The following is a 12,226-nucleotide window of genomic DNA, read 5'->3' on the forward strand; positions in this document are numbered from 1 at the left end:
TCAGACTGCAAACACCCTCCTATCCACATGATCTACAGCTAAGTTTTCTTTTTACTGGGAAGTTTTATTTTATCATGGGAATGTCCTGAGCTGTGTAAGAGTGACAGCTTTCAATGGGAGTTAATATGCCTTTAAGGTGTGACCCTGTAGGAGGGGTTACATAATATTTAAACTGAACCTTGGCTCTTACTTTCGGTTATCTTTCAAAGCCCCTGCGGTCACGGAGTGTCGTGTAAACAGCTCTGTTCTGCTGTATTTAACGGCACTCAGAGCAGGATTTCTATGCACACACTATGGGTGTGTTTAAGTTTTCCAAAGTGGACTTCCTCTTCACTTGTGTGGGTTGGTTGTTCTTGCTGTTGGACGTAGTGCTGGACATATGCACTGTTGTGTCTTTCTACCAGGAAAAGGCCTACGTGTGTCTCGGTATCCTGCTGCTGTTTCTGGTGGGCTCGTCAGTTCTTGTTCAGATCTTCAGCTGGCTGTTTTATAGTTATGAGGACTTTAAGAGGGAGACAAAAGTTGAGAGGTACCTGAGTCGGGGCAAGCTCAAGCTGCTACATGTATTGCAGCTGGGAATCTACTTAAGGTTGTATGAATATTTGTTTGTTGCCACAAACTGTTTTTCCTTCCTGTGTACTCTGTAGTATGTGTACAAAGCTGTGTGTGAATGAGAGGAAATGAGCTGTGAAAATTAGATTAGTTTTTGTTTGGGAAAAGCCGGTAGTTTCTCTTTTCTCATGTGGCTTCACACTAAAGATCCACCCTCATTTTCCTTCGCCAATTCGTGAAAATGTTTCCTGTTTACGCTAAATACAAAATATCCTACATGGGAACTGAATGGAATAATTGTGTTGCGCTGGAAATCACACTGCACAGTTGCACTTTGAGTCACTTTTTTATTTTAGTACACATGCTTTGCACCGTCATCCTCAGGAGGCGACTGCTGGATTGAGTCATTGAGGAAAAACTATTACATTCATGCTTTCAGTCATGTTCTCATATTACATAATCTGTTTAATTTCCTCTTAACATGAGATGCAGAATGTTTTGTTGCAGCTGTGGTCTTTTGATGGTACTTTGGTGTCTTTTTTTTTTTTATATAGACACCATTTTTGTGACCACAGTGATTCAGGAATGGTTAAACCGAGTTATGTCACAGCTTCCTTGTGTACAGTAGATCATTTGATTAGATTATGAATGACAGTGTTGCTAAAAGTGAAAGTGTCTCTGTTGAAACCAAAGTTGCTCCTTTTCATGCATTATTACCTCACACATGACGTAAAGTGTACAATCCAAAGATTAAACTGTAATATATTTTACACGATGATGCAATTAGCATAACTGGATATGTTTACTATGGTCATTACAGATTTTACGTGTGTGTTCTCAGCTATTTTAATGAGCCTGTATCCCGCATACCTTTTCCTCTCAGGCATTTAGGTGTTGTGGAGGTTTCTGTACGCAGCTTCTTCACAACGTTGTCAGACCCCGAGAGTACCGCAGTGTTCCTGAACCACGACCTTAGCTTCCTGCGGCTTATAGAGACGTTCTCAGAGAGCACCCCTCAACTCGTCCTCATGCTCACCATCATCCTGCAGCGGGGTGATCTGGACCCTATAACAGGTGCAGTATGTTCGTCATTTTATAGTTTTCTTTGTAAGATGTTGTAGCTTCTCTCATGGTGACCTCTTGTCCTCCTCAGTGTTGAAGGCGTTGGGGTCAGCCTCAGCCGTCGCCGTCAGTGTGACCATGTACCACCGCTGCATGCGCTCCTTCCTGCCAGACAAGGAAAAGCAGCCGCCGTCCTCATCGGTGGTCTATTTCCTCTGGAACCTCTTCCTCATCTCGTCTCGCCTCACCGCTCTCGCCCTGTTCGCCTCCATTCTGCCCTGCTTCATCTTCACCCACTTTGTTTGCTCCTGGCTGGTTTTATCCTTCTTCGCCTGGAGATCCAAGACCGACTTCATGGACAAACCTTGTGGAGAGTGGCTTTACCGGGCCACAGTGGGCCTCATCTGGTACTTTGACTGGTTCAACGTGGTCAAGGGGAGGACAATATACAGGACTCTGCTCTACCACGGGTACATACTGGCTGATATTGTCCTCCTCTGCAGCTTGTGGTGCTGGAAGATGAGCACAGAACCACCTTCTTTTGAAATCCCACAGTTGAACGCTATAATCACTGCTGCCTGTGTTGTTTCCGTTTACATTATTGGTCTCTTATTTAAAATAGCATATTATAAGTTCTATCATCCAAACCTTGCCAAAGACGAGTTAAAAGGGGGCCCTACTGGAGATATGGTGGATGGGGACATCATTCCTCAGGCTATAATACTGATGGGAGACGCAGACGTGGATGTTACAGTTCGCAGCATGCCCAGCTCACCAGCACCTGATGTTAAACACTACAGTAAAAGAATGAGGAAGTTGGCCGAGAACTTCTACGCCTCCTGATCTGCATCACTTGACATCCACCGGACACCGAGGTTAGACAGAGACTAAGTCATGCAAACGTCAGTCAAGCGGACAACGAAGATCACGGGCTGTGTGGGATCGTGGGCTATGACTTGATCCCTGATTAACCACAATGTCGACATCAGTTCAAATCGAGAATGCTGGATTCTTGTAAACCCTCTCTGCACTGTATGAACTGGTGCTGCTGTCTACCAAAGCACATAAAGCGTTATTGTTATTTAACATTTATTATTATTATTTATCACTATTAACTGATTTCCTTGTTAAAGGATAAATTCACATTCTGTCAAGTCTGCCTTAAAATAATACTGACATGCCTTTATGTACACTGAAAGAGTTATTGGTCGCTGTAATTGTTCCTTTGGTCCATAACAGTGCTGCAACTAACAAATGTTTTCATTATCGATTAATCCGTCAATCATTGTCTCAATTAATCGATTAATTGCTTGATCCATATAATGACAGAAAATGGTGAAAAAAGCCCAAGATGACATCCTCAAATGTTTTCTTTTGTCCCGATCAAAGATATTCAGTTAACTATCATAGAGGACTAAACAAACCAGAAACTATTCACATTTAATGAGCTCGAATCAGATAATTTTGACTTTTTTTCTTAAAAAATGACTTAAAACGATTAATCGATTATCAAAATAGTTGGGGATTAATTTAATAGTTGGCAACTAATCAATTAAGGGACTAATTGTTCCTTACAGCTCTAGTTATAAAAGCTAAAGAAAGAGAGAAGAGATCGCCTCCTAACGCTGTTGGACAAAGTCCTCGGTCCTCTCTCTGTGTTTAAGGGACTGTACGGGCGGAGAGGATGGCTGAACCTTGTGATTCACTTTTTTAAAAAAAGCTCCCCAGCTTTATTCACATTTTCAATGGACCCTCCCCTAGACTTAGAAAAATAAAACCTTCCACACTAATATCTCAAAATAATATTACAGCATTAACTTTACATGTTGGTGGTACGATAATAATGTCCATAATATCCACAAAATGTCACACTAGCAAATATGTTGCACATAGAATAGTGCACCAAGTTTAACACTAAGACTTCAGAGACTCAATTTTTGAACCAAGAACTACTGAATGAGAAGTTATTGATGCTGACTAAATGCACCGGGCATTAGGGAAGGCTGAAATAAAAAGTGAATGACCTTCATATGTTCTTCCAAAAAGTTAATACTAGCCTCCCTTCAGGAAAAAGAAAAAACACATAACTGTAACCTGTTGTTGATCCCTTTTCTCATCCTAATAATAATTTTCACACAGTTCCTAAATAAAGCTAATATGAGGCTTCAGCAGTCTGAGTCAAAGTGGGCAGTTTAAGTTTTTTAAGGATGAATTTCTCTCTTTTTGTTATTTCTCTGCATCTCACACTGTTCACGGAAACAGGAAGAGAGAATTTCACACTAAAACAAACGTAACTTTGGACCAAAACTACTTGATTTGTCCACATGAGCCTCATATGAGATTCAGAACAATTTTTTTTTGCACAAGAGGACTGATGATTTTATCCTCCGTCTCTAAAGGAATAACCTGAATGTCTGTATCGATCGGAGGAATAATTACAGCAGGATGAACAATAACTGTTTCAATGTACATATGGAAAAGTGAGTTCTGCATTAAAATAGAATTGGAAAAATGTGAAGCTCTCTCTGGTCTGATTGTTCTCAAGCTTCTGGCATTATTTGAAATGTTATGAAGATTATATTTATACATATTCTATGTTGATGTAGATGTTTATGTGCATTATATAATGTATGTTTGTATTTTTTTAAAGACCTTTTGCACTAATAAAATAAAAACAAACATTCGTGTACTCAAGTGAGTCTTAAACTTTTTAAAATGTATTTACATTGTATTAAGTGTCTCAGGTACACAGGAAAACCTTACAGGGCTGTGTCGAGGTCCCAAACAGCTGCGGTGGTGGTGGTGGGGAAAATAGTGATTATTATGTATTTAAATTAGCATTGATTATTATGATAGTGTTCAATTTACAGGATCACATTCAGGCTTCTCTACACGTCCCTATGTAGCCTCACAAGTCCTTGACGATGAGGTGAAATACATTTTAACAAAATAGAAAAACAAACAGACACAGCACATTAAAACATTATCTGTTCAATTTTAAATGTTGGGTTTAGTAAACCTAAAAGGTTTGACAATCCTGTTTATTCTCAGTAGTTTTTAATCCATAATTTAAAGTTAATTCAGCAAAATTTGTTTGACTTTTACATGACAAGAATCTAAGTATCTAAATTTGTGTGTCATGTTTTACGGTAATGTCACAGCTGCTACTACTGGAACCCTTTATCTTAAAGCTTCCTTTTTATATACTGAATATATTTTCTATGTCCTGTTTCTGTGCTGAACAGCTATTTTAGATCCATTTGACAGGGTTTGTAGTTTTTCTGTTGTACTGACATTTGTTGATTCAGACTGCAAACACCCTCCTATCCGCATGATTTACAGCTAACTTCTCTTTTTACAGGAAAGGAACTTTTATTTCAACATGAGAATGTCCTAATCTGTGTAAGAGTGACATCTTTGAATGGAAGTTATTGTAGCATTAATATGATGACGATATGCCTGTGACGTGTAACCCTGTAGGAGGGGATGCACAGTCTTTAAATACTGAACCATAGCTCTTACTTTCAGTTATCTCTCAAATGTGCTGCAGTAGCAGCACTCAGAGCAGGCAGTTCAAGGGCATTTCTGTGCGCTCTAGTTTGACAGATACTATGGTTGTGCTCAAGTATTTCCTAGTGAACTGCCTCTTCACTTGTGTGGGTCAGTTCTTCTCGCTGTTGGACATAGTGCTGGATATATACACCGCTGTGTCTTTCTACCAGGAAAAGGCCTACATATGTCTCGGTATCCTGCTGCTGATTCTGGTGGGCTCATCAGTTCTTGTGCAGATCTTCAGCTGGCTGTTTTATAGTTATGAGGACTGTGAGAGGTGCCTGAGCCGGAGCAAGCTCAAGCTGCTACATGCGTTCCAGCTGGGGATCTTCTTCAGGTGGTATGAATCTTTGTGTGTTAAAATAGGCTGTTTTTCCTTCCCTGACCGGGAGGATATCACTGAGTACCTGAGCCACGACCTCAGCTTGCTGCGGCTCATAGAGACGTTCTCAGAGAGCATCCCTCAACTCGTCCTCATGCTCACCATCATCCTGCAGCGGGGTCATCTGAACCCTATAACAGGTGCAGTATGTTACTCATTTCTCAAAGCTTCATTGTGGTGGCATTGTGTGTAACTATGTATAACAGATTTAGTCGTAAGTGACTGTAGTGCTCAGGAATTAATTAAGGGAAAATGCTTCGTCTAGAACTAAATTAGAGGTAAGATTAATGTGCAGAAGTAAAAATACAGATGTGGCTCTGTTGAAGACCACTCTGATATCAGTTAAAAGGGCCAATGAGGCTTCTTGAATATATTATTTTAATACAATTAATGATCCTTTCTTTGAATGGTCATAAACTTGAGTACTTTTACTCAAGTGCTGTACTTAAAGGTTGTACTCTATTTGAGTATTTCAATTTTATACTATTTTCCACTTTTCAGAGGGAAATATTGTACTTTTTACTCCACTACATTAGACCTTACATTACATTACATTATCATAAGGATTATTTTTGGTTAAGTAGCTCAAATAAAACCTGTTGACAGGATGTTTGTTAGATTATCCAAAAACATCTGCGACACATTTTTTTTTTTTTTTAAAAAGTGCGCTTATCTAGAAGCTGTTGAGTCCAACACTGTACTAAATGTACTAAAGTTTTTTATAGTTTTCTTTGTGAGATGTTGTAGCTTCTCTCATGGTGACCTCTTGTCCTCCTCAGTGTTGAAGGCAGTCTGGTCGGCCTTACTCATCACCGTCAGTGTGACCATGTACCACCGCTCCCTGCGCTCCTTCCTGCCAGACAAGAAAAAGCAGCCACCGTCCTCGTCGGTGGTCTATTTCCTCTGGAACCTCTTCCTCATCTCGTCTCGCCTCACCGCCCTCGCCCTGTTCGCCTCCATTCTGCCCTGCTTCATCTTCATCCATTTTGTTTGCTCCTGGCTGGTTTTATTCTTCTTCGCTTGGAGATCCAAGACTGAATTCATGGACAAACCTTGTGGAGAGTGGCTTTACCGGGCCACAGTGGGCCTCATCTGGTACTTTGACTGGTTCAACGCAGTCGAGGGGAGGACGAGGTACAGGACTCTGCTCTACCACGGGTACATACTGGCTGATATTGTCCTCCTCTGCAGCTTGTGGTGCTGGAAGATGAGCACAGAACCACCTTCTTTTGAAATCCCACAGTTGTACGCTATAATCACTGCTGCCTGTGTTGTTTCAGTTTACATTCTTGGTCTCTTATTTAAAATAGTATATTATAAGTTCTATCATCCAAACCTTGCCAAACACGAGTTAAAAGGGGGCCCTACTGGAGATATGGTGGATGGGGACATCAATCCTCAGGCTATAATACCGATGGGAGACGCAGACGTGGATGTTACAGTTCGCAGCATGCCCAGCTCACCAGCACCTGATGTTAAACACTACAATAAAAGAATGAGGAAGTTGGCCGAGAACTTCTACGCCTCCTGATCTGCATCACTTGACATCCGCCGGACACCGAGGTTAGACAGAGACTAAGTCATGCAAATGTCAGTCAAGTGGACAACGAAGATCACGGGCTGTGTGGGATCGTGGGCTATGACTTGATCCCTGATTAACCACAATCTCGTGGGAGACAACTTCAGTTCAAATCGAGAATGCTGTTCTTGTCCTTGTGAACCCTCTCTGAACCGTATCAACTGCTGCTGCCGTCTACCAAAGCACATAAAACTGCCAATCATTATTTATCATTATTATTTATCATGTGTCATTATTATCTGATTCCCATGTTAAAGGATGGATTCACATTCTGTCAAGTCTGCCTTAAAATAATACTGACATGCCTTTATGTACACTGAAAGAATTATTGGTCGCTGTAATTGTTCCTCAAAACGATTAATCGATTATCAAAATAGTTGTGGATTAATTTAATCGTTCCCTTACAGCTCTAGTTATAATGGCTGAAGAAAGAGAGAAGAGATCTCCTTCTAATGCTGTTGGACAAATAGCAGCGAAAAGAAAAAACATAACTTTACCCCTTTGTTGATCCCTTTTCCCGCTCTAATAACTTTCACAAAGTCCCTAAACAAAACTAATATGAGGCTTCAGCAGTCTGAGTCAAAGTGGGAAAATTTAGTCTTATTAGTATGAATTTCTCTCTTTTTGTTATTTCTCTGCATCTCACACTGTTCAGGGAAACAAAAAGAGATAATTTGACACTAAAACCAACGTAACTTTGGACCAAAACTACTTGATTTGATCACATGAGCCTCATATGAGATTCAGAACAATTTTTTTTTTGCACACGAGGACTGATGATTTTATCCTCCGTCTCTAAAGGAATAACCTGAATGCCTCTATCAATAGGAGAATTGATTACAGCAAGATGATCAATAGATGTTTCAATGTGCATATAGAAAAAATGTGAACCTCTCTCTGGTCTGATTGTTCTCAAGTTTCTGGAATTATTTGAAATGTTATAAAGATTATATTTATAATACATATTGTATCTATTATATAGATGTTTATGTGTATTATTTAATGTATTTTTGTATTTTTCAAAAGACTTTTTGCTCTAATAAATAAATACAAACATTCTTGTACTCAAGTGAGTCTGAAACTTTTTAAAATGTATTTACATCGTATTGAGTGTCTCAGGTACACAGGAAAACCTTACAGGGCTGTGTCGAGATCTGTTTTAATTTGTGTTTTTCTGTTGCATTGACACTCAATGTCTCAGACTGCAAACAGCCTCCTATCTGCATGATCTACAGCTACATTTTCTTTTTACAGGAAAGTAAATTTATTTTAACATGAGAATGTCCTAAACTGTGTTAGAGTGACAGCTTCCAATGGGAGTTATAGTATTAATATGATGACAATATGCCTTTAAGGTCAGATGGGCCAATAAATCATCAGGTCACCCACAACTTAGCATTAAACTCAAAACTTATAAGAGAAAGACTGAAAAAAAATACACTTGAAGCAGGTAGAGTTCAATGTGAATAGGTTTATTGTGCATAAAGAGCAATACAGAGCAAACCAAGGCCTTGATCCCGGGATAAAGAACCTCATGCAACATCATAAAACATGATATTATATACCTTTCACAACATCTCCTACTGTGGAGCTTATTTTCTAGACTCCACCTCGCATTTTAATCTTATTCAAAACTATTCTGTCATTATTGCTGAGTTCATCAGTGACCTTGAAACTTTGGTTATAATCCAAGTAGGATTTCTCTTAGGAATAATATTGTCACAGCATCTTCCACATTTCTCACAATAAAAACGGACTTAGCAGCATTTTATCATCTTACACAGAGAACCAAAATGTTACACTACAGATTAGCCTCCTTTCTAACCCTGGGAACTGTCTCTTATTGACATTAATGTTATCTTTGCACATTCACTGGCACATCCATTTGATCATGGGAAGGTAGTTTCCACCACAACGTGTAGGAAGAGTTACACACTTACTGAGCTCTGTTCTGCAGTATTTAGCCCCACTTGGAGCAGGTTCAAGAGAATATCTGTGTACTCTAGTTTGAGAGACACTATGTGTGTGTTTAAGTTTTCCCGGGTGGACTTCCTCTTCACTTGTGTGGGTCTGTTGTTCTTGCTGTTGGACGTAGTGCTGGACATATACGCCGCTGTGTCTTTCTACCAGGAAAAGGCCTACATATGTCTCGGTATCCTGCTGCTGATTCTGGTGGGCTCATCAGTTCTTGTTCAGATGTACAGCTGGCTGTTGTATAGTTATGAGGACTGTGAGAGGTGCCTGAGCTGGAGCAAGCTCAAGCTGCTACACCTGTTCCAGCTGGGAAGCTTCTTCAGGTGGTATGAATCTTTGGGTGTTGCCACAGGCTGTTTTTCCTTCCCTGACCAGGAGGATATCACTGAGTACCTGAGCCACGACCTCGGTTTTCTGCGGCTCATAGAGACGTTTTCAGAGAGCATCCCTCAACTCGTCCTCATGCTCACCATCATCCTGCAGCGGGGTCATCTGAACCTTATAACAGGTGCAGTATGTTACTCATTTCTCAAAGCTTCATTGTGGTGGCATTGTGTGTCACTATGTATAACAGATTTAGTTATTAATGACTGTACTGCTCAGGAATTAATTAAGGGAAAATGCTTTGTCTAGAACTAAATTAGAGGTAAGATTAATGTATAGAAGTAAAAATACAGACGTGGCTCTGTTGAAGACTAGTCTGGTATCAGTTAAAAGGGCCAATGAGGCTTCTTGAATATATTATTTTAATACAATTAATGATCCTTTCTTTGAATGGTCATAAACCTAAGTAAATTCACTCAGGTGCTGTACTTTCCACTTTTCAGAGGGAAATATTGTACTTTTTACTCCACTACATTAGACCTTACATTACATGACATTATCATAAGGATTATTTTTGGTTAAAAAAAACAAAAGTAGCTCAAATAGAACCTGTTGACAGGGTGTTTGTTAGATTATCCAAAAATATCTGTGACACATAAGAAAAAAAAAAGATACAATGCTGCTGCATTTTTAAAATGTCATATTCAAATGCTGTGAACACATTCATCTGGTCGTCTGGGCAAATAAAACCAAAAACTATCTGCATGGCATGGCCAGATACTAAACAAGCAGATGTGATTTTTTACTTTTGGTGAGTTTAGACTTCAAAAAAAGCTATCTTGAGGATTACCAGAGTTAAACGTTATGCAATATCCTCACAGCACCATTATAATCTTTTGTCTTTTCTAGAAGCTGTTGAGTCCAACACTGTACTAAATGTACTAAAGTGAAAGTATAATTTGATCTTGATTTTGAACAAACAGCACATGTGCATGAAAAGGTTACTCCATCAATCACCTGACCAGCAGCTTTGCTTTAGTCTGATTTATAGTTTTCTTTGTGAGACGTTGTAGCTTCTCTCATGGTGACCTCTTGTCCTCCTCAGTGTTGAAGGCATTGGGGTCAGCCTCAGCCATCACCGTCAGTGTGACCATGTACCACCGCTCCATACGCTCCTTCCTGCAGGACAAGAAAAAGCAGCCGCCGTCTTCTTTGGCGGTCTATTTCCTCTGGAACCTCTTCCTCATCTCGTCTCGCCTCACCTCCCTCGCCCTGTTCGCCTCCATTCTGCCCTGCTTCATCTTCACCCACTTTGTTTGCTCCTGGCTGGTTTTATTCTTCTTCGCCTGGAGATCCAACACCGACTTCATGGAGAGCCCTTGCGGAGAGTGGCTTTACCGGGCCACAGTGGGCCTCATCTGGTACTTTGACTGGTTCAATGCGGTCGAGGGGAGGACGAGGTACAGGACTCTGCTCTACCACGGGTACATACTGGCTGATATTGTCCTCCTCTGCAGCTTGTGGTGCTGGAAGATGAGCACAGAACCACCTTCTTTTGAAATCCCACAGTTGTACGCTATAATCACTGCTGCCTGTGTTGTTTCAGTTTACATTCTTGGCCTCTTATTTAGAAAAGTATATTATAAGTTCTACCATCCAAATCTTGCCAAAGACGAGTTAAAAGGGGGCCCTACTGAACAGGAGCTAATGAGGAGTAATACAATTTCTACAGATGTGGATGTGGACATCATTCTTCAAACTACGTCTATTACAGTTCACAGCATGCCCAGCTCACCAGCGCCCAACGTTAAATGCTGCAATAAAAAAATGAGGAAGTTGGCCGAAAACTTCTACTTTTCCTAACCCGCATCACTCGACATCCACTGGACACCGAGGTCAGAGACAAACTCTATTCAAACCTACTTCTCACTATTTCATTTAACTTTAATTGGTGACAAATTAAACATTTAATGTCTTGCACCATTTGTGGAGGATTCACACAACTCGTGCGACGTGCACTGAACCAGATCTGAAAGGTCGAGAATGACTAAACAAACACGAGCAAACTTAGACAACCATCATATAACCTGAGGCAAAGGAGAAGCTGTGGTTTTCTGCACCTAGCAAACATCCCAGAGTTGTAATCTTGAATGCAAAAAAGAAGAAGTTCAAAAGTTCCAGAGGTTCCTCTTTTTTTTTTTTGTGGGATTTTTTTTCCTGAGGGCTTTTTGCTAGATCTCTTTGAGACTCTCTTTAGTCTTTTAGCTTTTTAAGTTTTTTTGTATCTTACTTTTTGTGTCTTATATCACTTATTTTGTAAAACCAAATGAAACTGGTTTGTATTTTTATACACTCCAACCAAAGACGCCTCCTTTGGGATAAACTGACATTAGTTTTAAATTCACTTACATTAAAAATGGTGATGAAGTTTGTTCAGCATAAACTTGTAGTGTTTATTAAGTAACAGGATGGTAATGGTTCAGATTTATTGACTGAAGCTCTAAAGGAATAACCTGAATGTCTGTATCGATAGGAGGAATAATTACAGCAGGATGATCAATAACTGTTTCAATGTACATATAGAAAATAGAGTTCTGTATTAAAATAGAATTGAAAAAATGTGAACCTCTCTGGTCTGATTGTTCAAGTTTCTGACATTATTTGAAATGTTATAAAGATTATATTTATAATACATATTTTTTATGTCGATGTAGATGTTTATGTGTATGATGTAATGCATTTTTGTATTTTTTAAAGACTTTTTGCACTATTAAATAAAAACAAACATTCTTGTACTCAAG

General features: G+C 39.7%; 3 protein-coding genes across 3 annotated transcripts; all 3 read left to right on the top strand.

Moving 5' to 3' along the window:
- Nucleotides 1-80: 80 nt before the first annotated feature.
- Nucleotides 81-4,576, top strand: LOC137198507 (XK-related protein 8-like). Its single transcript, XM_067612389.1, has 3 exons — nucleotides 81-589; nucleotides 1,436-1,626; nucleotides 1,706-4,576. Exons 1-3 carry the CDS (start codon nucleotides 294-296, stop codon nucleotides 2,455-2,457), a joined length of 1,239 nt encoding a protein of 412 aa, XP_067468490.1. The 5' UTR covers nucleotides 81-293; the 3' UTR covers nucleotides 2,458-4,576.
- Nucleotides 4,577-4,682: 106 nt separating this feature from the next.
- On the top strand, nucleotides 4,683-8,064 carry LOC137198523 (XK-related protein 8-like). Its single transcript, XM_067612410.1, has 2 exons — nucleotides 4,683-5,688; nucleotides 6,328-8,064. The coding sequence occupies exons 1-2, from the start codon at nucleotides 5,154-5,156 to the stop codon at nucleotides 7,077-7,079; spliced, it is 1,287 nt and encodes a 428-aa protein (XP_067468511.1). The 5' UTR covers nucleotides 4,683-5,153; the 3' UTR covers nucleotides 7,080-8,064.
- Nucleotides 8,065-8,768: 704 nt separating this feature from the next.
- LOC137198522 (XK-related protein 8-like) lies at nucleotides 8,769-11,382 on the top strand. The gene is made up of 2 exons (XM_067612409.1): nucleotides 8,769-9,609; nucleotides 10,531-11,382. The coding sequence occupies exons 1-2, from the start codon at nucleotides 9,147-9,149 to the stop codon at nucleotides 11,286-11,288; spliced, it is 1,221 nt and encodes a 406-aa protein (XP_067468510.1). The 5' UTR covers nucleotides 8,769-9,146; the 3' UTR covers nucleotides 11,289-11,382.
- Nucleotides 11,383-12,226: the final 844 nt, after the last annotated feature.

The sequence above is a fragment of the Thunnus thynnus genome, chromosome 15 (assembly GCF_963924715.1).
Source record: "Thunnus thynnus chromosome 15, fThuThy2.1, whole genome shotgun sequence".
NCBI lineage: Eukaryota > Metazoa > Chordata > Actinopteri > Scombriformes > Scombridae > Thunnus > Thunnus thynnus.